We start from the raw sequence: 25610 nt of genomic DNA, 5'->3' as shown, positions 1-25610 counted from the left end.
GTTGCCATCGAGAACTAAAAACTAAATGAACTCGAACAAGCTATCGCATAAACACAGATTTCCCTGCGCGCTCAACAGCTGATCCAAGAACAGGGTGGTTATGATTGCCATGTGGCGGCCAGCGTTGCCACCCAGTCGCACATGGTTCGTTGATTGCGATTTCTCCTTGCGCAGAACTTTGCATTTATTAAACTAATAATCAATTACAAGAATGGAGGACGAAGCTTGGCAGGATCTCGTGGGCATCAGCGCCGATCCGCCCAACAGACGCGACAAGTGCGAGCAGTGCAAGTGAGTGGTAAAACAGGGAATACCGCTCTCAAATTACAAGTCTTACAATCAAATCCTTTGCAGGCGGCCCGCAGTTGTTTGCTGGTGTCCGGCTTTGCCCCATCCGCCGGAGGCGGTGGCCTCTCAGATAGTGATCCTGCAGCATCCCGCCGAGGAGAAGAGATCCCTGCGCACGGCTCTGATGCTCCAGTTGGGCCTGGAGCCGGGAAAATGTGTCGTGTTCAAGGGCAAGCGTTTCCCCAACCACAAAAATCACGCTGAATTGCAGAGGATTCTGGGCTCCCCGCAGACGTTGCTCTTGTATCCCAGCCGGGACTCGGTGCCGCTGGAGGAGGTGGACCGCAGCACCGGACCCTACACTCTTGTGCTCATCGACGGCACCTGGCCGCAGGCCAAGGCAATCTACGCCAGCAGTCCCGCTTTGCACCGCCTCCGCCAGGTGAAACTCATCGCCGTGGGCATCAGTGACTACATCATCCGCACCCAGCCCACGGAGGGCTGCCTCAGCACCCTGGAGACCGCAGCCCAGTGCCTGGCCGTGCTCGAATCACGGCCGGAGCTGCGGCAAACACTCGTCCGCCCGCTGCACACGCTCTGCAAGTTCCAGCTAGACAACGGGGCCGTTGAGCACCAGTCCAAGGAATTCCTGCTCAAGAACAACCAGTACCCCAAGCCCATTGGCAAGCGGCTGAGCCGCCTGCTCAATGCAACCAGAAGTGCGGCGTACGATGGCAGCGAGGACACGTGATAGCGGGCGCAGGAAAAGAACGGAGGAGTTGCATGTGCCTGTGGTTTATTCTCAACTAGGTGCATCGGCCGTAGCTATATTTTGACTTGTACCGCTAAGATTATAGTTTCCTACTGAATAGTCCAAGCTGGGCCTCCTTTGCTGATACTCAAACGGTGGGCTTGTTCCTGGCATCCGTGAGCGCTCTGATGAAGACGCACTTGACGATGGCATAGCCGCGCACGCAGGCATTCGTCTCGTCCTCTGGGGATAACACATTAATGTCGTTTGCATTCCGACACGACTTGTCCAGCATACTCACTGCCTTCGGCCTCGCAAGCCTCAATGGAATCGCCGGTGGCTGGCCAAACATATTTGCGCACCAGATCCGTATTAAGCTTGTAGTCCGTCATCAGACCGGACTTTTCGAAAAAGCAGTTGAAATAACACTGCAAGGAATTCGTAAGAATCGTGAGGTAAGAGATCTGCCAGCCACACCTACCATGCTGGTTGCCTTATCCTTGTCATCGGGCAGTTCACCAGTGCTGTTGAACTGCAACACGTTGCCTGAAAGAAATGGCAGATAAGATATGTCACCAGCTAACTAACGACGGTTATGTTTCTTCGTAGTATCACTAACCATACAACATATATATATATATATGTATATATTGTATGGTTAGTGGTAGTATACTCCCTTGCACACTCACTGCTCGACGTTATGAAACTTGCATTGCAGATCCTGTTAACCTCATCGAAATCTATATAGTCGGCTTCTCTAGGAGCTGGTGTGGTGGTGGATACATCATCCACGTCGCCATCGAAGCTATCATAGTTAATAATGAAGATATCGCCATTATCCTTGGCATGATCCTGAAGAGCGCTGCCACAATGCAGACTCAAGCTCAGGAAAGCAAAGACGGCACAGGTTTGAGCTAACGCGGACCACATTTCGAAATAGCGGAATGCCTTTTGGGCTTTAGCTGCTCCCCTTTTATAGTAATACTTTGGCAATGCGTTTGGCAAATAGCTTTGATCATGCCATGTCCAGTTAGATTCGTTTAATGCACTATTTGTGAAATTTTAGTACCAACTGATTGGGCTTAAAAAATAAACTTCACACAAAAGAAACTAATATTTTCAGTGATTGCTCAATTAGAGATCATTTTAACAGTAAACTGCGTACGGGATACCAGTGTTGGGATGTACCTAGAAACGTGTACCTAGGTATGTAGCTAGGTACACTTTTTTGATACCTTATACTTTACTTAGGTAAACAAATATGATACTTTTACCTTAGCTTGGTAAAGAGTTTTATTTATCTTAAAATTTGGTATATTATGTATTTGAAAAGTTTATATTCAATTTTTTTTAATTAGCTTGAAATTGCTAAATTTAATTTCGTATTCTTTTCCCCCAATATGTAAATAAAAAATGTATAATTTCTGCTACAACATATTCACAAAATCACAATTCCTTTGCAACTTCATGAAGAATAAAACGATTAACTTAAAAAAATAGTATTAAAAAGGTTTTTTTACCTTTCTTGTACATTTTACCTTACCTAGATACATAATAAACTGTGTACCTGTTACCTTACCTAAGTACTTTTTTTCACAAATACCTTGTACCTTACATAGATACAAAAAATGAGTACATTTGCCAAAACTGGCACCCACCGTCCACTTACCATACGGAATCATGTTTTCCACCGCACAGGCAACACGAGCCGTGTAAAACATGGCATGCATTTGCATCTGCACTTCCGGATCATCGGGCACCACATCCTGTGCAGCCACCCAAGCCGCAGACACAAGGGCGATGAGAAATAAAGACCAAAACATTGCGCAACACCGACTGAGTGAGTGATTGAGTGGCTCTTTGGGCCACTATATATACCCATGATCGGTTATTGTGTGCTAAACGCTGTCAAATTCACGAGATCGTTTTGGCACTTAAACTAAATTGTTGCACTTTAATCGAACAATAAATACATGCCATATACGCGTATACAGAAATATAGGACACCAAAGTGAACGATAAACGAAGTTTACATTGTCAATGGGTTACAAGAATAACATAGTTTAGGTATTGGGTTGTTTAAATGACCCACGAACGACACGCTAAATTTACCTGTTCAATGGGTTCACATCAACTACGTTGGTTAAGTGTAGCGTTTAATTGGTTAACTTAACGTTCATTACAAAGCGAACATTAAACAAAATCTATGTGGTCAAACTTATCCAACTCAAAGTGTGTTAAAAGTTTTGTAACTCAATTAAAGCTTTATATAGGTTAATTTTTGAAGTAATTGAACAACAATGAAAATCGAATAATTATCAAATCAAGCTATAATTCATTTTGTAAATTTTATCGAGTTTTAGTTGTGAATTGTAGTTTAATGTGCAGTTAAAGAAGTTCGACTTTATGCATATTCAGTGGGTCAGAGTAGTTACTTGTAACTGTTAGCTTATGCAGAACATTAGTGGAGATTGCGCAACGCGGTGTGCCTAGAGTGAGAAGCCTTCGGATTGGATTGGACCGGATCATATTAGATTAGATTAGATTAGCAATAGAAAAGTTTGAATTTGGATTTGTGGAGCGGGGGGCCTTAAGTATAATTTCGCTTAAATTTTAGTCGCAGTAATTTCGCTGGGGCTCTGGGGCTCAAATTACTCTATGCAACGTCCACGTCGCATCCACGCGTCAGACCTTGGCGCCCCAGGCCCGCTTCAGCAGGTAGGCGCCCTTCTCGGCGATCATCACGGCCGGGGCATGGGTGTTGCCGGCGGTGACCTTGGGCATGATGCTGGTGTCCATGACGCGCAGGCCACGGATGCCGTGCACCCGCAGCTCGTGGTTGACCACGGCCAGGGGTCCTGGCTGGGGCCCATCTTGCAGGAGCCCGCCTGGTGGTTCTCCGGACCCGTGTTCTGCCGCACGGCGCACTCCCAGTAGGCGTCGCTGCCGAATACGGGCGCCTCGCAACCCTTGACCACCGTCTTGTCCAGCCGCATGCCGTACTGCTTCAGCGGCGAGGTCTGCGCCAGCCGGATGGCGAACTTGATGCCCTCCACCAGGGTCTTCACATCGCGCTCCTCGGTCAGATAGTTGGCCACGATGCGCGGCGGTTCAAGTGGATCGGCGGAGCGCAAACCGATGAAACCACGCGACCGTGGGTTCAGCACCGCCGGAAAGATCTGGATGGCCCGGGAGTTGTTCGAGAGCAGCTCACCCACCTGGCCCGTGCGGGCGCAGCTGGCCAGGTAGCCGCCGAAGTAGAGCTGCAGGTCGGGCTGGTCCGGCCGGTCGGCCCAGCGGGTGGCCAGCTTGCCGGTGACGTCCGAGATGCCGGTGCCGGACATGAGGCCGTCCCGGAAGAGCAGGTACTCCATGGCCGTGGCCCAGTTGAGCGGCGCCGTGTCCGCGTCGTCGATGAAGAAGTTGGTGAAGTAGGCCACATGGTTGTGCAGATTCTTGCCCACGCCCGGCAGGTGATGCACCGTCCGCACGTTCACCTGCTGCAGCTCGTCCTTGGGTCCCACGCCGCTCAGCAGCAGGATCTGGGGCGAGTTGACGGCTCCGGCACTGAGGACCACCTCCTTTTTCACGAGGATCTTGCGCATGCTGCCGAACTGGTCGCTGACCTCCACTCCCAACACGTTCTTGGTGTGCGGATGGATGAGGATCTTGGTGGCCGTGGTGTTCAACAGGATGTGCAGGTTGTTGCGCATGCGGGCCGGGCGCAGGAAGGCCCTGGCCGAGCTGTACCGGATGCCATTGCGGGCCGTCATCTGGGCAATCATGAAGCCGGTGGAGTTCTGGCCATTGAGGTCCTGCACGGAGAAGCCCAGCTCCTCGCCGGCCTTCAGGATGGCATAGGACAGCGGCGGGTTGTACGGGAACTTGCCGACGGGCATCGGGCCGCCCTTGGCATGGAACTCGGTGCCCACGTCGTCCAGCTCCAGGTTGTCCTCCGACTTCTTGAAGAACGGCAGCACGTCGTTGTAGGCCCAGCCCGGATTGCCCTGGGCCGCCCACTCGTCGTAGTCCTCGCGGTTACCACGGATGTACATCATGCCGTTCATCACCGAGGTGCCGCCGAGCACCTTGCCGCGTGGCCAGTAGCAGCGCTGCTCCATCGAGGACAGGCAGGCCATCCGCTCCGGCTCCGTGTTGTAGCGGTAGTCGATGTCGCTGCCGATGAAGTTGAGGAACATCGAGGGAATCTGGGCGCCCACAGGCTCGTCGCCACCTGCAAAAGTCAGGTAAGATTGTTAGCAACGTGGTTGTGTTTGTTATCAAACTTTTCCTTCCATCAATCTATTGTCTATTGAACTTTTTATAGTTTTTCTTTCTTTAATTAAATTAGTAACATGTTTTAAATGTTACATGTTTTTAGATAATAGTAAATTTAATAATTTCTATATTACAAAGAAAATAAATTCGAAAAACGCATTGGGCACCTTAAGGCAGGTTGCTACTTTGTTGGGTCAAACAAATCTAATTTTTTTATTGATTTTTTATTTTTTCATACATATATTCGTCCCTAAAGTTTCATGTTGAAATATCGAAAAATGAAAAAGTTATAGACCGTTACATAGGTCGGTAAAACTACGTTTTTCCCACTAACGGAAGATAAATTATGTAAACTAAGAATTTTCAAAAATATTGAACATTTGTTATGGAACATAACAATATGTGGAGGAAAAATTAGGGAAACCGAAATTTTTTCAAAATTTGCATATGTCAAGTTAATTTTGCTTTATAAACTGTGCTTAATTTGGAGATTCTATCTTCAATACTTTCCTCAAAATAAATTCTGACAAAAAGTATACGTTTTGGGGTGAACAAAGTTGCAAGCTGCCTAAAAAATTGGCCTGATTTTATTGCTGAGCAAGTCATAATATGTCGACAGGCTTAAGCATTTAAAATATTTTTTTAAAGTACGTTACTGAAGAATTGGACAACCATTAATAATCTCTTTCACTCGAAATCAGGTTATTAGTTGCCAAGACTCATCTGACTCCATCTGTACTGCATGGCATAGAAGTTTTTGGAACCTGTGATGCTTCCAATTTTAGAAAATGACTCTGACTCCATCTTCTGAATACGCAAAAAAATGTATAGTTTGGATCTTAAATCTGTAATCGATCCAATAGTTTTGACAACGCTTCACAAAATTATCCGCACAAGGAAACCAACTTACCTATTTTCTTTGTTAAACTTTAGTGCATATCAATAAACTAATAATCTAATTTTAAGCCGGACCAAGTTGCGAATATCTTTTTTGTTAATCTGGAATAAACACTTCATAAAATCAATAAAATCTAGCCTAACCGAACAGCTTATTACCAAATCTACCTAATTAATGTTAACATTACATTAATGTTAAATATTAATATTCAAAGCAAACTGTAATTTAAAATAAGAATATTGTAATCATGTCTTAACACAACATGAATAGCACACAAAATTAACAGTTTTAATTGTAGTGCTAAGATGTATAAAAAAGAAATAATAATAAAAAATATTATGATGTCAAATAAAACTATACTTTTATCAATTTCTGCAAATATCCAATACCGGTTTCAAAGTAATGTTGCAAGGTAGATTTTGAATTATTAATTAAAAAATTATCTTTCAGTATTGCAGTATAAATTTAAATATTTTTATTTTACCTGTAGGAAGTTGCCAAATTTGTTAAATTTAACTGCTAAATTCCTACCGGGTTAGGAAATAGATATGCACATGCACGAACACCAAGAAACATTCAATAACTGGTCGTGAGTCTTGATTAATAGACCCTAACTGCCCATTAAGAGGCAGTACAAGCAAACTCTGGTCTAACCTTCAGCACTTGGGTGGGCAACCCCATTTGAGTTTGGGACATTCGAGGCACGCTTTTGGTGAACCCATGGCAATCCATTATAATTAGTATATTGGCTCAATCAGCGTTCTAGAATTTCCGTTGCGCTGAGCCCACGACTCTAGTTAATTAAATCGATTCAAGTGGAATCTTTGATTGCTGGCCATAGCGTGGGAGCCGAAAAATGTTACCGCAAAAATCCTGAAGTAATAACTTAACTGAAATTTCAACAAAGGAAAAAGAACAAAATAGCCAAAATTAAGAAAGAAATGCAAATACTGACTCTGATTCATTGAGTACCAGCGTTATATATGCTCCCCAAATTGCTAATAACTTGTTCTGCGGCCACTCTTAACATATGTCTGTGTCGCGCAAAAAAAACAAATGCGTTTCTGGGTGTTTACGCCACGGGATAAGAGCACACAATTAACGCCGGGCAATACGCATTCTAATTAGCTTGGAATGAAAGTTAAAACAAATAAAAAACAGCATTCTTAAATATTGCTAAAAATATTCATAGTATGCATGTTGTCACACTTGGCGACAAGTAAATTGCTCAAAATTAGAATATAGTTGAAAGTATCCAGGTAATCAGGTAACACGTGCTGGACGAGGAGTTGAGCCATTAACCGGAGGCGAGGTCATTCCAGGGGTCAGTGTGCCAGGTACCGGGCTGAGTTCTTCAATCAAAGAAACCTTTTAGTCTTTTTCCGGCATGCTTTTGGCATTGACTAAATTTGACGAGCTGCATGTCTAATGTCAAGCAGGTCCGAGTTAAGCTTCTGCGGTTGCGGCTTAGTCGAAACAAAAACAAAAGCCACTTTGGCCGGGAGTTATCTGCTCATACTGATATGGCCGTATAATAAGGTAATGGTAATGGCCACAGCTAATTGCACTTCAGCCTCAGGCATTGTTGTATAATTAACGCCAACGCATTGACAAATTCGACTGTGTGTTTCTCTTTCGCGGTTTTTTGGCTCGTAATTAGTGTAATTAGTGACGAAGCGTAAAAATTGTCGCTAAAAAACAATTACTTTGCGCAAAGATTGGAAGCCTAAGGGCGACCCACAAAGTAAGCCAAGCAGAGCCGAGAATTCTGATGGGGCAGTTTAAATGGATCTATTAGAATGCTTTCCCAGGCCTGAAAGCAACTAAAGTGATTTTCCAAGCACTTGGCTGTTTTATTAAGACATTAGTGATGGCACGATGATTAATGATGATTTTAAGCTCTGGGAAATTCGAATTAGTGCCTAACATCTTACTAAATGGTTGATATTAAAGAGCTTGGTTTCAGGCAATAGTTAATGTTTGGTTGAAGGAAAACATAATTTTAACATAGAATATATATTTTTATTTGTCTCAAGATAAAAAAGTCTAAAGTCGTAAATCAAGAAATATTAAACCAGTTCATATCAGGTCATATTTACTGACCAACTCGCATTGTGCCAGTTATTTTGTGTGATATATATTATGTACTTGAATTGTATTTTAAATATATTAAATATTTGAACTTTGCTGATCTAATTGATATTTGGCAAAATATTGTCGGGGTACTGTGGCTGTAAACAACAAACAACGTACATACGATAAAATTAAAATTATGCAGTGCTAAAAAGCCTCTTAAGCTGAACTTGCCTTATATGCGAGCTTAATTAAGGCAAAGTGAATGCACTGCATTGAATATCGGAATATCGGAGAAGCAGAACCAAACACACTCGCTATTCATTCATAAAAAAGGCTGTGAGGAACAGCAATTATCGACGGCAAAAAACCAAGTCAAGTGAAACGAAACGCAAAAAAATAAACCTTTTGAAGCTTTGTAAGCTGGCTAACAGCTCGAGGAGAGATATATTTGCATGGCTAAAACTGCCTTCGGCCGAGGTGGCAGCTCGTTTAGTTTACATAATGCTCCTGGCGGTTGCGGTTGCTTCTTTGCCGCAGTCTTGCCCAAGTGGCATTTTAGTGTTGCTGCCATTGTTGCAGTGGCTGGCGCTGTTAAGCTTCAATTACTTCTAAACAAATGCCACATAACGGGCCTCTAATTGCCGTGAGCAGCGTGGGTCTGAGTCAAAGCTGGAAGTATGTGCATGTGTGTGTTTGCTGGGGCAACTTCCTTACCGGCTTCGATCAGCAGCACCTTCCATTGCGGCACCTCGGAGAGTCGAGAGGCAACCACGGAGCCCGCTGAGCCGCCGCCAATGACAATGAAATCGTACTCGTAGTCCGGCTCCGATCGAAACTGTGAAGTCAAAACGAAATAGTATTTGGTCTAGAGAGATTAATGTACACTTGAGTGCAACTTAATACCCGAGAGCTGGCCCGACCGCAGGGATCCTCCAGATCGCACTGCGACCGGATGAACACCTCCAGTAGGCCCATGAACAGCATGAAGGCACTGCCGCCGCAGGTGGAGGCGAGGGTGGGTCCGGTGGGCACGCCCACCAAGCAATCGCAGGATGAGGGGCTGGCGGACATGTTGGTAGACTGAAATGAGGGAGAAGAAGTTGAATGTTAGAGTCAGTCATTATTGTCAGTGTAATAGAAGACCACACTTTTTATAATTATAGGTTGGTAAAAACTTTGTAGATATAAATATTTATCATTTTATTACATTTTATTTACAAATTTGGATGAAGGTCTATCGTTTAGTAAAAAAATAAAAAGCGAAGACATAAAAAACAAGAGCTGAAACGCTTTTGAATTTCCCATATAAACAAATTGTGGAAGAAAAAACACAATAAAAAACAATAATAACACCAGTACCATTCAAAAAATTCAAAAGACTTAGAGCACGAACTTGCACAAAACATATTTTTCACAAAAGTCACAAGTCTTTTTTAAAGTCCTTAAAATGTTTTTCTAATTTTTGCATTTAATCAATAAACAATAGAATCAATAAAAAAAAATGAAAAGACTTAGAAACGGACTTATACATAACCTATTTTTCACACATGTCAGTATGCATTATGTTCTTTTTCAAAGTCCTTAATATGTTTCGTTAAATTGTTGTTGATATTATGTTTTGTTTTAGTGAACAAATTTTTATAATTGATAAAAAAATTTAAGCCTGACCACAAAGTATATACACCAAAAATATATGAATATTATCAATAACATTATCAGAAAATCATTTTTGGAATCTGTAAATAATGGTTTTAATTATCTATTTGCTCATTTATTTTTTTTTAATATCCAGTTGGCTAATCGCAAAGCCATAGGGCAAGTCATAAAGTTTTGAAAACCACAACATGAACTTCTGTTTAACCTTGCCCATTGAGACAAAGACTGAAATGTATCAAGCAACAGTACTGTAATTAATAAGTGTACCCACCGAGACAATGGGCGTCGTCGTCTGTCTCAATGCACACCGAAAAGCGGCATAAAAACAAGACCCAAATGAAATTGAAATCAAAAGATGCTTTTTATTTCTTGGCCATTTGGCAAACAAACGGCAACTGCCGCCAGCATTGGCAATTACCGAAAGGCCAAACGGACAGACGGACAGACGGACAGTCGGACAGAAGTCATAGCTCATCATCTTGGCTTGGCTTTTGTTTAGTGAGCTGCTGATCTGCGCTTCTGCTGCATAGTTTCACATGGCCTTAGCCCCAAGCGGCCAAAAATGTCTGCTTTACCTATCTTTTCTTTCCTATTTGAAATTTCGAAATGGCCGCTTGGTCTGTGCCTAAAACAGAAGCAATGAGGCTGGAAGGAATTACAGTAGCCGATGACTGTTGAGTAATGCGCCTTACAATTATGTCATTTGTTCGTCTGGTCGGTGGTCGATGCTCGATGCTCGATGGCCGATTAATGACCGCCGGGGTTGAACAGATTGACTCCAAAGTGACTCCGAAGGCAGGGAAACGTGATCCGTTCTAAGCTCCTTTTAAGTGGGGGAAAAGCCTTAGCTGTTTGCCACAACACTGCTCTTCACACACCTTTTTTGGGCGGACAATTAGCGCCCGAAATAAAATCTAACCGATCCCCGAAACCAGTGCATTTTTTGGAAGATGCCGAAAACGCTGACCTCAATTAACTCGAACAGCTTGAAGCAATAAAATCGCAATTTGTATCCAAAAGCAGCAAACCGAAAAACAAAGCAAAAAGCATTGTAATTGAAACAGAAACAGAAACTACGGCCAAACCAAACCAAACCGAAACCGAAACCGAAAGTGAAACAAGAGAATCACCTAAGCGGAGATCGAGAAGATCATGCAATTGCTACAGTTCGTCTGTTTTTGGGTGCCACACTGGGGCTCACTTTGACATTTGGAACACGATTTTTCATTCGTTTCAATTGCATTTCGGTGTCTTTCGCTTTTAAAGTTGAAGGATGCCACGAAAGTGAAGCGGAGCTCGGCAAAGGCAATGGCAAAGGCAAAGGCAAAGGCATTAAAGCAGCCAAAACAAACTCGGAGAACATACGCAGCTCACGCGAGCGAGGAAAATCGAAAGAGAGGCAGTTGACCTCGCAGCCAGTTTTCCAGCAGGCTCGTAAAAGCCAGGTAACAACAGTTAGAGCAGGCGAACTTCAAACGCCAAGAAAAACGCGTGCAAAAGTCGTGCAGCAATCAGAAAATTAAAAGTTGTTCGGGACAAGTTTTGCGTTGCAAACGAAGTTTGGTCCACTTCTGCGTGGCGATTCATGGTAATTTGTGGGAAGTCCTAGGGATACTGAAAGTTTTTGAGTTTTTTTATTTGATTAAAACATAAATAAATAATAAATGATTAGAATATAAATTTAATAAATTTAGTTTAAAAATTTCAATAGTAAACAACTTCAAACTCAATCCATTCATTTCAACTATATATTGAAACATTTATGACTGAGTCTCTAAGTTCCCTGAATTTATTTTTATGCTCACAGCTTTTTCCTACACAAAACTACGGCAGTAAATTATTTCTCTTCTTGGGGTTATCTGATATACCAAAAAAGACCTAAACCCAGTGTCATTATTTTATATTAGCTTATTTTCTGTTTGATGGTGAGAATGAGTTAAAAATTATGTTATTAACTAACGACATTTTTTCCTGTGATCATCTGATTATTCGAGCTTCCTGCGTATCTTATCGGACAAGATTGTCTATGGAGTTGTCATAATTACAGCTCGTGGTGTATCAACACCTTTATCGGATGAGAAGCATGGTGCATAATATCTTGTTCACCGAAGCGAACCGAGTGTCGATTTAAGCCGACTCGAACTGCAGTTGTCTTCTTGTGGTTTGTGTTGTATTCGTACGATAACTTCATTGATATTGCTTGGCATTGTCTTCATTGCTGCGTTGCGTTTGAAGGTTTCTTTGAGCTGTCATTCAACCAGTCAGTCAGTCAGTCAGTCAGTCAATCAGGCAGTCAGTCAGTGTGAACAATAACAATACCGCAGATAGAGGCTTGTTTTTGGGCCTTGTTATATGGTTATCTCCCTGCTGCTTCTGCCAGTCTATGTTAAGGCATGGTTTTTTCGGGTGCTTATTAATGTGGGAGCCGTGCATTAATTAGAATAATAATCATAAAGTAATGCAATTTATGCGTGCCACTACAAAGGCGCCAGATAAAGCCATGTGATTTTGGGTGAATTGTGTAAGGTCCACCTTTGGATGGGGTGGGATTCGATCTGATCTTTGCCAGAGAATTCGTTAACTTAAAGGTTACTTCCTATTCTATATAAAGTATTTAATCAGATAGTCTAGTTCATAAGATAAGCTAAATACAACAAAAGTGAAAACTCACTCTGTGATTTAAAAGAATGCAATTAGCAGTTACTTCATTAAAATACGGCTTGAAAGCAATTAACAATTTGAATAATTTTGAAAAAATTTTACATTGGTTTCGAGTTAATTTAATTCACCAATTTCCAACTTCCACGGCAAAAACCATAACAAGTTTAATGCTCAACACATTGCGGCAAATTGGAGTCGTTAATTTGGCCAATGGACCTCCAACTTTGAATGGGAACGGGTTTGCTTTAATTTCGCGGTTGTACTTATTGGCTCAAAATCAAAATATAACGGTAGAGAGGAGCCACAAATAAATTAAATGCGAATCATAAAGTGGTTCACGTTTTTCGTCAAATTGACAAGCGGCACCAAGTTGAAATGTTGTATGAATAATTTAATAAACCTCCTGGTAAACGCAGAAAGCAAACATCCAGTTGAAATGGGTTTGGGAAAAGTTCATAAATAAAGCTGGAAACGTACGCGTGAATCTGGCCAGGAGTGGGGCCATAAATTAACACTGGCCTGCAGAGGATAACGAGCCGGCAAAGCAAACATTGCCCCGGCATCCCCCTCACCCCCTCCCCATCCTCTGGCCATTGACGTTGGCCATTAGAAATTGGCCAAGAAACCAACGAGTGTGGCAAGCTAAAGCTAAAGCAACTGGAGCTGCAACCTGCAACCTGCAACTGCAATCGCATTCGCAGCGAAACTGGAGGAAACTGCCGCGCAATGTCTGGCCAACTTGGCCAATGTCTGACTCAAAGTCTGAGTGGCCGTTGTTGTTGCTCTTTTAGCTCTTGTTGCTCTTGTTGGTCTCATGGCTCTTTGGCCATCTCCCGACTTCCTATTTTCACTTTCATTCGTCATGCGCGTGGCGGCACACAGAAATGCAACAACACGGCGTCAGACTGCAGGCCCAATTTGGTCTTTTCTGGCCTTTTATTTCTATGCCCTGGCTTGGAATACCCTAAGAATACCCTAAATATCGCATACATACTTTTTAAAGCGAATTAATATATACATATTTGAATGAAAATAAAATGACATATTAAAAATAATAATTAATGTTTGGTCCTTGAAATTTATGTAATATCAACATGTTTAAAATTTTTTCATCATTACATATTGAGTAAAAATGTCTTTAGCTAATATAGACAAATATTACTTAAGTAAAAATAAATAAAAATAAGTTATCAGCACATTTTTTTTTAGATTTGTTCATTGATAATTGTAATTATTGACAACAAGTTTTTAACTCAAAGTGCCAAGCCTTTATATTAAGAAATAATATAAATTTCACTGAGTTAACTGTTGTGGAAACACATGCTTTTAATTTTAATTTTTTCATGTTTAAGTCCAAGGTATTTTCTTACGTTCAGCTATCAGTTAGGGAAGTAAAAATGTCGGCATTAAGTGTATAGATTCCTATTGTTTTTGCTCACTTGTTTCTTGTTACTTTTGCGTACTTCACGTTGGCTTTCTTTGCCTTTAACTTTGCCTCTGCATCTGCAGGCAGTTGTCAACGCGACATCTGCACATTGCGAGTGTTTTGTGTGAGAATTTGCTGGCAGTTGCTGGTGTGTTTCCAGCTTGTCATGCTTCATCACGTAATTGTTAAATGCTAGTAGGCAATATTTCGTTAATGCACTTCTGGTGACGCTGGTCAGGTTAACGGTTTGACGTGTTTGCAATGAAATCTTTTGTTGGATAACTGGATAACTACTCAGAGATTCTTCTAACGCTTGCAGCTTTCCGGATTTCCCTTGGCGGATTCCGCAGCTATGGCTTACAAGTTAACAACAATCGGCTGCTGGCCACCCGTTGATATCGATAAAAATCTTGAAATCAGCAGCGAAAAACAATAAAATCGTAACTCGTGAATAATCTGCATGATGGGTAATTGCCCTTTTATTTGTTTTCTGTTGTTATTATTTCCAGAGAACTGAACAGTATAATTTATTGAGATGGCATTGGCCGGCACGACTGACAATGGATTTTTCCATCAGAAACAGAAACGGAAATGCAACACAAAACCTTAAAAACTTCCCATTTTTCAGTAAGTTTGGTGGAAAGCTGACTGAAAACAGTTTTACATAATTTATTTAAATTTTTTGGTTTTTGGCCGCTTGGTCTATTGTTGCACGAACTACGTGATTGAATATTTGCAACATTTTGTTGCACTTCGCCTGGCAAAAAGTTGCGGCAACTGCATGTAATACCCTTGGCGTTGCCAATTACGTGGTACTCGTACTCGTACTCGAACTGCTCCTACTCGTACAATTAGGCTTCGAGTGAAATTCTGCAATTGCGCAGCGCAGCGCATCATTCCGGCGTTTGTCAAAGACCCCAGATGAGAGTTTGCCGGGCCGAGTGCCTTGATTGATCGCTGGTTACGAGCTGGATAAAAAAAAAAAAGGCAGCAGCCACCACAGCGGCCCGAGGCGGATGCACAAAAAAAAAAAAAAGATATAAGGTGGGCAGCTCGACTCCAAACAACGACAACGTGGTTCAGGAGCTGCCTGTCAACTGGGTTGCCATTTCATGAGTTCGGCTCTTTGGCCCGCAGACAGTAACAACACTTTTAGTTTCATTGCTAAATGAGTGAATTTGTTAACAGTGTTGCGCCGTAATTGATGTTTCGCCGGCATTTCTCACGCTCGTCGCTAGGATAACATTTTGTGGGCCGCCCAGGGGCCCAGCGATTGTCGATAATCAGCTTCGCTGTTTGGATTGAGTAATCACTAAAGTAGAGAATATCTATGCAACTACTATACTGTTCCATATACAAAAAAAAAAACTGATTATGAATTTGTACCCTCAAGGTGGTCCATCTGCCTTTCAAATCTGAAAAACTATATAATAGGAAAAAGTTTGCTAAGATTTTTAAGATTAAGTTATGCCAATACTAAAAAATTGTGTAGTGATAAATTTCACCATCAAAATAATATATGAAATAAAAAATTAATAATTTGATTTATATGTTAGACAAAGCTGTCTTTTCAAAAAAATGACCCGAAAAGCATTTAAAAATTGTTTACATTTTTTATTTTTGGCGGAATGCTTTTAAGAGTAAAAAATAAAATTTTCAGTTAATTACTTTTTATTTTATTTTAGGACATGTTGTTTTAAAAAGTTATCATTTCCGTAAATACATGCAAATAAGTAAATGAAATGCACTTAGTCGTAAAGAGGTGTGACAAATTTTCTCTGTGCATATTCAATCACTTTACACAATATGCTAATTCCGCTGCTCAGGAAAATTCCCCGAAAAGCATTTGAAAATTTGTCCCGTTTTGAGAGTTATGTCGACTCACTCTTTGTGGCTGCCCTGGCCTGGCAATGTGCCATAACGAATTGTAAACAAATAAAGTCGAGCCAAAGACCGCTTAAATGGCAAACAGCGGAGGCTTCATGCCGCAGATACATTCAGTGCTCGGCGGAATGAATGGACGATTGCCAAAATACCCAAAAAGGGAGCAGACAATCGCGAGGCGAACAAACAGCAAGCAACAAACAACAGGCAGCAAAAGTCAATCGATGTCGCTGAAGAGGAGTAACAAAAGCCAGCAACAGGCTTTGGTTTGGCAAAGCTAAAACTGTTTTTCGAATTTTCTCCCACTTTTTTTTGGGGCTCGACAAAATGTTGGCAGCAGATAAAGCGACGACAGCACGCTCCCAAAACATGGAGACATACAAATTTTATCTGCCGCTGACATTTGAACATGACTTTAAAAAATCTACGGGACTGTGTGTGCAAACAGTTTTTGTGTGCGGAGTCTTTGGAGTTTTTAGCCAACTACAGAAAAGAAAGCTAAGCGTGGGTGTCATTCGGTCGGTCAAAGCACCCTGCTCCATGATCGCCTAATCCCCCATTGCCCCCCCTCCCCCAGCTTCCCTTCATACTCGCCGGCCCCTGTTTGCCCTCAATAAAATTTGATGGATCATCATCGCCTACTTTAATTTGCTCTCGTCAATAAAAAGCAGTGCAGAAGAAACAAGCGAAATTAAAAGGCCCTAAAATGAACACCGAATCCGATATGCAAATCAAGAAATTATCTTTGCAGGCATTCGAATGCGAACTCTTTTTTAATGGGTTCAGCACGTTTGATGTGAAATTATTTATCATGATTTGAATTGTTGGGAGAAATGTTGATGTTGTATGACTTTTTCAGTTTTAAGCTTTTGGTGAATATTTTTGTATTTTTGGGAACCACTTTGACTTAAATATGTTTCAACTGCAAAGATTAAATTTGAGAAAAACGAGATTTTCTTTGAAATGTTTTGCTACTTGATTTGTTTGAGAGTTATTATTAATTTTTGGAGAATTTACTCATGAGTAATCATTGATTACGTAAATTTTTATAAATTGATTTTAAGAAATGTGATTTTTTTGGTTTACCTTATTCATAATCACAGACTAAGTGCATCCTCTAAATATGAGTAATATTATTGGGAATCACTTGTACTTAGTTGAAAGGTTCAAATTTCTAGTTCCTTTTTTTTCGTACCTTCTCATAAACATTTTGATTGACACGTTTGACTTGTTTTACAATATCAGCTTGTTAACCTGGTTATTTCCTCTTAGCACTTAACGGATATTTCCATTCAATTCAGATACAAAGACGAAATAGTCTCGCCATAAATAAGCCTTACAATACCACCCGTTTCCCCCAAATCGAGGTGGCGGCTAATGAGCGGTGGAATCGAGGGAGAAACCGGGTTAATTTCTTATTAGTGTAATAGCCGTTTAATGAACTGACATCGTATAACACCTTAATATGGGTACTTTTTCATACGAATAATACGGATAATACGGTGTGTAATTGAGCACAAAATCGATCGCACTAGTGGTCAAATAGCAGACAATGGGTGCCCGGTTTGATGTGTGTGGAAAAAGAAATATAAACCAGTAACTTAAAGTAGAAACGTGTCTAGAGCAGAAATCGTGAGACATACATTGTGGTGGGCCAGAAAAACAAACGAATCGAATCGAATCGCAGCTATTGCTAAAAAGTGCAGTACAATTTATCGCCGTGAGCCATCAGAAGACCGAACAAAGTTCCGTTTCTTGGGCTTATGACAATGGCAAATTTCCAGCCGACTTCGGGCCCCCAAAGTTGGCCAAATCTGCCAAGCTTCCTCAATGCCAGAAACGGGCATGCGGATTTTTCGGTTGTGAAAAGCCGAAGAGCCAAAAAAAAAATAATGAAAATAAAGCAATTACATCAACTTACGATCGTAGAGTCCAGTGGTTTGGTGTCGTGTTTCCTTTTATGTTTTAAATATTGAATTAAGTGTTTATTCCTTAACGAAAATGCCTCCGGGAGAATTGCTCAATGGCTCGAAGAAGATAAAAACTTGAGTGCTATTAAGCTTAAACGTTTCTTTACCAGCTTTTATTGCACATTAAAAAACACTGACTTCGGCTCACAATAGTTTTCGGTCACTGCCTTCTAGGGTTTTTCTGAGTTACCCTCTTGAGCACTGCACTGGATGCGGTTTTTTGGGGTCTCGGACTCTTCACTTCTTTGAATGAACTGCGCGCAGACGCAGAGCGTTACCGACTCAGCTTCTGGCCGGCAGGCGCGAGACTTTTTAAATCGAAGAAAAGCTTTAACTTAACGAAAGTGAGCTTTAAGCTGGCCAGAAAGCTGTCGCTCTCTGAAACTTGGCCTAAGCTTGCAGCTTTAAGGTGTTTGAAGCGAGTAGCGCAAGTAAGTGCTTTAACCTTAACGAAGCTCACATGCATTACTTTTTTTGTTGTTTAGCAGTGTTGTAAAACCCTGGTGTAACCTCCCTTATTTTTGGCTAAGACGTCACAGGTTTCTTCAACCACCGCTCCCAGTTAGCCAGCCCACACGAAAGCTCTTACTTTTCCATGCGTCTGCGCAGGTTTAACGATTTCCAAGCGAAGTCAAGCGAAGAAGCCACTGGCAAAATAAAGTCAAACGGCTGCTGAGCTGCGTTGTTGAATTTGTTTTCCACAAATCGTGGGCACTGCACAGTGTTTAATTGTTACAAATAATTGTGAAGGAAAGACACAAAAAAGTAAGAGTATTGCTCATTAGAGGCTATTATTATTAAAATCAAAATTGTGAAAAATAAAGATCTAAGAACTGGCAGGCAGCTGCAAAGTAAATGACTTACAAGAAGCTGTGATGCTAAAACCAGCAATGAAAAATGAAAAAAATAGAAAGTGATTGCAAAAGCATAGATATTCTCTCTTAATCTTCAGTTAAGACAAGAGTCGAAGATAAAAAAAATTTTTTAAGACGTGTTTTTTCATCGAACGGCGATTCAAGAAAAAGCAGCGAACTTCGTGTGCGTGTGTGCGGGGGTTGTGATGATTCATGCGACCCCAGACGAGCACCCTTAGCTGGTGACTCTCCCGCTCCCCCTAAATAAGTGTATTTGTGTGTCTTCCCAAGTAATGCAAATAACAACAAAAGCATAACCTGGGCACACATTTGTGCGCAAAATCGATGTACGAAACTTTTCACGTGCCACAGAAAGTTGCAAACATCCAAAGACAGTTACCAAAAGTTTTCATCCCCCTTCCCCCTTACCACCCCTCACCTTCCACACTTACCAATTGTGACTAATTGTTATTCCACACAGCTACAAGGAACATCGAGAGGAACGTGCTGAGAGCGGCGAAGCCTAATCCATTAAAAATGGCTGAAGAGTATATACCAGATGTCAGCTTCATGGACACAAGTAAGTAACATATTGCAGCGCCAAATGCGACCTTTGTCGCAGATCTGCCCAATTTGCTCATTAGAAAAGTTTTCGTTAACTTTTTCGTTGGCAATGAATAATTAATTCGGGTCTCTGTACTTGCGGAGTGGCATATCATTCGTGTGCGCCACTTTTGATTGCGGTTTCGTTTGTCATTTTTTATGGAAAAACGATTGCTATGTGGGCTTGTTTATGTGAACTCTCGAAAACGTCACCTAAGAAAAGATTTGTAAAAGTCAAGGTCTTTGTAGGTTACATTTAATAACAAAACAACATTTGAGGAGAACCCATACTCTTCATTTTGGTGACTAATCGCAGATATATGTGTTGTTTGTTCTATTCTAAAAAAGAAAAAAGTTGTTTAAAAGGGTTCAAGGGTTGAAATACATTTACTCAAGAAAAAGTTAATATTTTACATTTTTTATTTAATAACTTTTGTTGTTCAGCTAAAAGCTAAAGCTAAAAGGCTAGGAATATAATCTTGGAACGTGTTATAATTTTTGAGCAAATTTTAGTACTCTTTTATGACTTAATAATAAATAAGCAAAATAGGCATTTTATAATGGTGAATACTACCTCGAAAACTTAAATTAACATAAATAATTAACATACTTGAGAGTAAACTATAGCTTTTGAAAATACTGATCTTCCTTTGCTAACATTTTTATCCTACCCACTAAATATAACCATATAACCAAATATTCTCACTACACACAAAAACCAGATTCCGGACCCTTCACTATGTCCCATGTTCAATATAGTACAGCAAGGCATTACATTTTAAAGATTAAAGATTTTTTTAAATATAGAACCTTTTCAATTATGGTAAATAGAGGATAGCTTAACAGACTTGGTTACCGATTGTGAAATACTTATGTAGTATTTTGCAGTGGCCATTGCTTAAAGTACTTTACTTATTAGTTTTCAAATATATTCGCTAACGAAATTTCCCCACTTCTGTCCTGGTTCCCAGTCGTGCCCGCCATCCTGGGGCTGACCGCGGCTGCGGTGCTCTCGTCGGTGGCCTGCATCTGCGCCCGCCAGATGCGCCTCCGGAACAAGAAGCAGAGCCAGCACGACGCCTCGTTCCCCTTCCAGCCGACCCGGCGACCGACCGCCGTTCGGTCGCCCAGCGGCCAGCCGCCGCACTACTTGAAGAAGTCGCCCTCGCCCACCGGCGGCAAGCAGATGGGCCTCCTGTCGCCGATGCAGGACCAGTCCACCTCCCCGATCGCCCAGCCGAACGTGAGGTACGGCGACGAGGACGAGGGTCCGCCTCAGCACCCGGAGCACCACAACGGCAATGGCAATGGCAATGGCAACGGTAATGGCAATGGCAACGGTAATGGCAACCAACTGACCGTGGTGGATGGTGGCAACGGGCTGAAGCACTCGCTGCACGGCAGCCTCCACCACTCGCCGGTGGAGACAATCGCCAATGGGAGCGTGACCATCACCCTGGACGACCAGGCGCTGACCAACGGCAGGGAGCTGTCCGTGAGCGACCAGTACGGCAAGCTGGGCACCATCTATTTTAAGCTGCGCTACCTGGCCGAACGGAACGCTCTGATGGTCTCCATAATCCGCTGCCGGGGACTGCCTTGTAAGGGGGGGTCGGGCGGAACCGGGGACATACCAACCGGCATGAACGGACGCACTCAGGCGGCCACGGACCCGTACGTCAAGCTGCAGCTGCTGCCGGACAAGCAGCACAAAGTGAAGACCCGCGTGGTGCGCAACACCCGGAACCCGGTCTACGACGAGGACTTCACCTTCTATGGCCTGAACATGAACGACCTGCAGAACATGTCGCTGCACTTCGTCATCCTCAGCTTCGACCGGTATTCGCGCGACGACGTCATTGGCGAGGTGGTTTGCCCCCTGACCTCCATCGAGATCGGCGACATTTCCAAAGAGGCCCTGTCCATCAGCAAGGAGATTCAGCCCCGCAGCCTGAAGATTCGCGCCCAGGGCCGCGGCGAGCTGCTCATCTCGCTCTGCTGGCAGCCAGCCGCCGGTCGTCTCACCGTGGTCCTGCTCAAGGCTCGCAACTTGCCGCGCATGGACGTCACCGGTCTGGCCGATCCCTACGTCAAGATCTATCTCCTCTACAATGGCCAACGCATCGCCAAGAAGAAGACGCACGTCAAGAAGCGCACTCTGAGTCCCGTCTTCAACGAGAGCTTCGCCTTCGACATTCCCGCCGCCGAGGTGAGTAATCTTCAACAAGTTGCACTCAACAAGGCTTCAAAAGTTGATAGGAAAACTTACACAAGTAAAAATATTACTTAATAGTTAATGACAAATTATTTTAAAGTTGGCATACAACATTTTATGTATAGGTTCGTATTTCAAAAAACTTTTTTTAATCCGATTGTGGCTTATAATTTTAATATTTTGTTGTAAAAATGAATGGACTCAGGGCCGGTTTATCGTCTTAATTTCAAAATGTATGGAGCAAATAAAGGGCCAGGTTAAAAAACTTAAAAAACTTTGAGCGTTTAGGTAGGAGCTAAAATAAACAGTGACCGGACTCCCCAATAAAGTTTTTTGGCTCGACAAAATTATAACTGATTTCAGAAGTCAGATCAAGTGAGAGAGAATGAATTTTAGAGCTAAGCTGCATTGATTTAATCAAAACGATCCTTCGCTTTTGAACCATAGAGCATAACTATAGACTCTGTTACGTTGCTTCGTTCCAATAATTTTCAGACGCTGAGAACACCGATTTTCATTATCTGGGGCTTAGCTTTTTATAACAGAGTGTCTTCAAAAAAATAGCGTGCGTTAAGACTGGACTTACAGTGTTATTAAAAATAAAAATTAAATTGATTGATTTAATATATTGTGCGGATGTACGAAATTAAATTGAAAATTATGCGATTTTGAATTTTTGGCGCGGAGTTACAATTTTTACATAAAAATCAGCCTATAATCGCCTTTAAAAGTATTAAAAACATTTTTTTTTTTATTAATCATCCGCAAGTATAAAGGATATGTACATTTACATTACATTTTGAGTTACGAGTTATGAGAAAAGCGCGTGTACAGTTTTTTACACACCACATACCTGCCTTGAGCAAGATTACGAGACAATCTGTATCTCAGCGAGTTTATGTCCGATCGACAAGAATTTTTCACAGGATATCCCTGAGATGTTGTACGTTGTACTTAAAAAAAAACAGTTTTTTTAAAGTTGTAACCATTCTGCCACTTTAATACTTACATTAAAACTAAAATCTAAGAAAAATCTTTTAAGTTGTATAAAAGTTTGAGTAATATTAGAATAATAATAATAATAATAATAATTCCTTTAAAGTAATTATTTTAAAGTGTGCCTTAAGTTAGTGGGTGATATAAGATACGTATCTGCTTGAAATATCAACTTGTTTATAAAATACAATAATATAACACCAAACCGCGGCTATGAACACAGGCATTCAGATAACAAGAGTTTTAGGTTATATTAAAAAATCTGAAAAATTGTCAGAAACTAGCAATGGTTACAAATAAAATGAAAGAATTTAGTTAAAATGTAATAAATAAATATTATAAACTAAAAAAATTTAAACACAAATAAAATCGAATGTTGTATGGATTATTTCAAGTACCGGTTTTTTTTTTATAAAATTACAGGGCACTGGCGCCAGTCTTGAGGGCGTGTCTTTGGAGTTGATGCTGCTCGACTGGGATCGCGTGACCAAGAATGAGGTAAGTGAAGTGGGATGACCTAATGCTAATAGCTCGATAATCGTATGTTTGACGTTCCCACAGGTCATCGGTCGCTTGGAGCTGGGCGGACCGAACTCGAGCAGCACCGCCTTGAACCACTGGAACGAGGTGTGCAACTCGCCGCGTCGCCAGATCGCCGAGTGGCACAAGCTGAATGAGTAGGGGAGGAATCCACTTGGGCGCTGGCGCCCCTTTTCGAGGAGGGAAGAAGCAGGAACGGCATCTGAACGGAAGTCACGCGGCTCATCAGCATGAGTTCGCTGCTCCTTTGAACTTGTCTCACGTCTAGCATTTAATTTGATATGGTTTAAAGGGTTTTGAAAACTCATATTTGTCAATTTTGTTTGTATTTATTCTGGTTTTTGAGAGATATGCTTACATTTAGTTGCTTTCATGAGGGGCATTTTAAGCCAGATGCAGAAAACCAATATGTACCGAACAACCACAACTTACTAAATTAAATGTATTAGAAAATGTTTAGGACCTTAAAAAAGCATAGTGTAAGATAATTCAGAAACATCTTGAAAAAATCATTTTGAAAACGCGAAGAGAAAACAGAGGAGGAAAAAAAAGGAAGAAAACTATAAATAATGGACACCGATTTTGTTGCTGTATAGAATTTTACTTCTTCGCTTTATGTAACTTATGTATATCTATGTATGATTTTCATATCAAACAACTAGTGTCCCATTTAATGTGCCCACCACGATGAAAACTGAAGTTTATTTTCAAAAACGATACATTACTATCCATATGCATATGTATAAAATATTTATGATGATACATAACTCTTAAGCATAATGTCTGTGTACAATTTAATTTTCATTGTTTAGAAAGTTTCTGTTTAATTGTAAAGTATTTAAATATACCATGGATTTAGAGAACAACAAACACCAAAGTCGCACACTCCGAAATCTCTTGAGGTGTGTCCAGATGAAAGCGAAAATATTGCTTACTGCTTAACACTTTATACATACTCTTAAAAATAAAAATAACTAAAACTACAAATAAAACAAAACCAAATTGAATCTAGAGAGAACACGCAGCAGAATGCTTAGCACCAAGAAGCTACAAAACCACACACAAATCGATCGAAAAAGTCAGAAAAACATTGATTCGGAGAGAAATCCAAACACAATACAATAATGTAAGCAGCATAGTACATGTAGAAATCGAATACCAATAACATACCCTAGAGTATAACCACTCACGAATAGCTCAAACCGAACGCAATAAGCACTACTTATAACTGGAATGGATAATGGAACCCCAAAGAAAGCATAGCTTAAAAAAGACACCGAGTCATTATCCACTTACTGATACTGAGTGTACTGAATACAATTATGAACTATAGCAGATCTCTTTAGACATCAGCCCGCTTCTACGTATATTTTGTAAACTGAGTGTTAGAGAATTAAATTTCATTGAATAACTACGTACATACCATAAGGATATATGCAAGCATACATAGCGATTCAAAAGAATGGCAAATACAACTTCAATTCGTGTCCAATCAAAACTTCAATTCGTCTAATGGAAAAACAATAATTACCAATACATATGCGATGAGTTTTTGCAAAGGAAACCGAATTATATGAGATGTGTATAATTCTACATTATATATAATAGTAATTGTAAGCTACATCAAATGGTTAATTTCAGTAATAAAACGTATTATAAAAAAAGTGTGTGTACTCAAATCATTTCTTTTAATTGGGTCTTATCTCTGTCGCTTCTATATACGATTTTATATTTGAGTTTGCGATGTTAAAAGCATTAGCTCTGATCGGGAACATTTTAAAATATTACTCTTCTGAAAACTCACTTGCTTTCATTTATAGATTAGATATAGTAATTAGCTAGGCTTATTCATAAAACCCAATAGATTGGTGTTGTGCATTCTAGGTAAGGTGAAAGTGTATTCTATAGTTGTTTGTCTCTTACGTGCAATATAGGAAATATTAGTAAATTTTTCACAAGCGTTAATTATTTTAGTTTCCGGCAAGTTAATTCGATCTTCCTTTGCAATCTGCCGAGACCTGTAAGTCAATAATAACACAAGTTTACAATACCAATCTGACAATTTACTCCCAAATCGAAAGTTTCATTGTTTTGTGCATTTGAATTATCTGGTTAGGAAAATTACAATTACGATTTTAGTTAAGAAAATTGTAACTGGCAGAAATCATCCTTTTATTGTGCTTGCATTATTTTATATTGTACTTTTTCTTTCAAATGCATCACCAAAAACAATCAGAGGTGCGACGGAATTGTTGACTGTATAGTAGAGAACGATTTGCAGTTGTGTTAAAACAAAGTCTGTGATGACGAGAATGCATGCTTGAAAGCTATGCAAAGCCTGATGTACGTTATCTTCTACCTGTTACATACTTTTCAGCGAATGCAATATATTTTTTTTTTACTCTACGAGTAACGGGTATAAATATAACTTAGCTGTTTTCTTAATATTTATTTTATATTCTTTGAGATATTGTTATGGTGTAATATTTCAGATCTATTTTTATTAAAAGCTGA

The 25610-nt window shown here is 40.9% G+C and overlaps 4 protein-coding genes across 5 annotated transcripts; 2 read left to right on the top strand and 2 right to left on the bottom strand.

Annotated features, from left to right (window-relative positions):
• Positions 1–120: 120 nt before the first annotated feature.
• Positions 121–1159, top strand: LOC108141137 (tRNA-uridine aminocarboxypropyltransferase 2). Its single transcript, XM_017264360.2, has 2 exons — positions 121–291; positions 355–1159. Exons 1-2 carry the CDS (start codon positions 212–214, stop codon positions 1037–1039), a joined length of 765 nt encoding a protein of 254 aa, XP_017119849.1. The 5' UTR covers positions 121–211; the 3' UTR covers positions 1040–1159.
• On the bottom strand, positions 999–3683 carry LOC108141138 (general odorant-binding protein 84a). 2 transcript variants are annotated; one of them, XM_041709149.1, is made up of 5 exons: positions 2709–3683; positions 1729–1953; positions 1521–1585; positions 1341–1467; positions 999–1282 (listed from the first exon to the last, which is right to left on the bottom strand). In XM_041709149.1, exons 1-5 carry the CDS (start codon positions 2860–2862, stop codon positions 1188–1190), a joined length of 666 nt encoding a protein of 221 aa, XP_041565083.1. In that variant the 5' UTR covers positions 2863–3683; the 3' UTR covers positions 999–1187. The 2 variants fall into 2 exon arrangements, with proteins under 2 accessions (XP_041565083.1, XP_017119851.1); XM_017264362.2 differs by lacking the exon at positions 1729–1953.
• Positions 3684–3724: 41 nt separating this feature from the next.
• On the bottom strand, positions 3725–18162 carry LOC108141136 (glucose dehydrogenase [FAD, quinone]). Its single transcript, XM_017264359.2, is given in 5 exon segments — positions 3725–3891; positions 3894–5273; positions 9006–9126; positions 9195–9371; positions 17840–18162. Coding segments are annotated over 4 exon segments (1836 nt in total). The 5' UTR covers positions 9363–9371; positions 17840–18162.
• Positions 18163–18513: 351 nt separating this feature from the next.
• LOC108141187 (synaptotagmin-4) lies at positions 18514–24742 on the top strand. Its single transcript, XM_017264423.2, has 5 exons — positions 18514–18653; positions 19224–19322; positions 20317–21554; positions 22980–23054; positions 23118–24742. Exons 2-5 carry the CDS (start codon positions 19280–19282, stop codon positions 23235–23237), a joined length of 1476 nt encoding a protein of 491 aa, XP_017119912.1. The 5' UTR covers positions 18514–18653; positions 19224–19279; the 3' UTR covers positions 23238–24742.
• Positions 24743–25610: the final 868 nt, after the last annotated feature.

Source organism: Drosophila elegans, unplaced genomic scaffold, assembly GCF_018152505.1.
Source record: "Drosophila elegans isolate 14027-0461.03 unplaced genomic scaffold, ASM1815250v1 contig_476, whole genome shotgun sequence".
Lineage (NCBI taxonomy): Eukaryota > Metazoa > Arthropoda > Insecta > Diptera > Drosophilidae > Drosophila > Drosophila elegans.
Note: the sequence above shows the minus strand (reverse complement) of the source record. Positions and strands in the feature narration are given on the sequence as shown.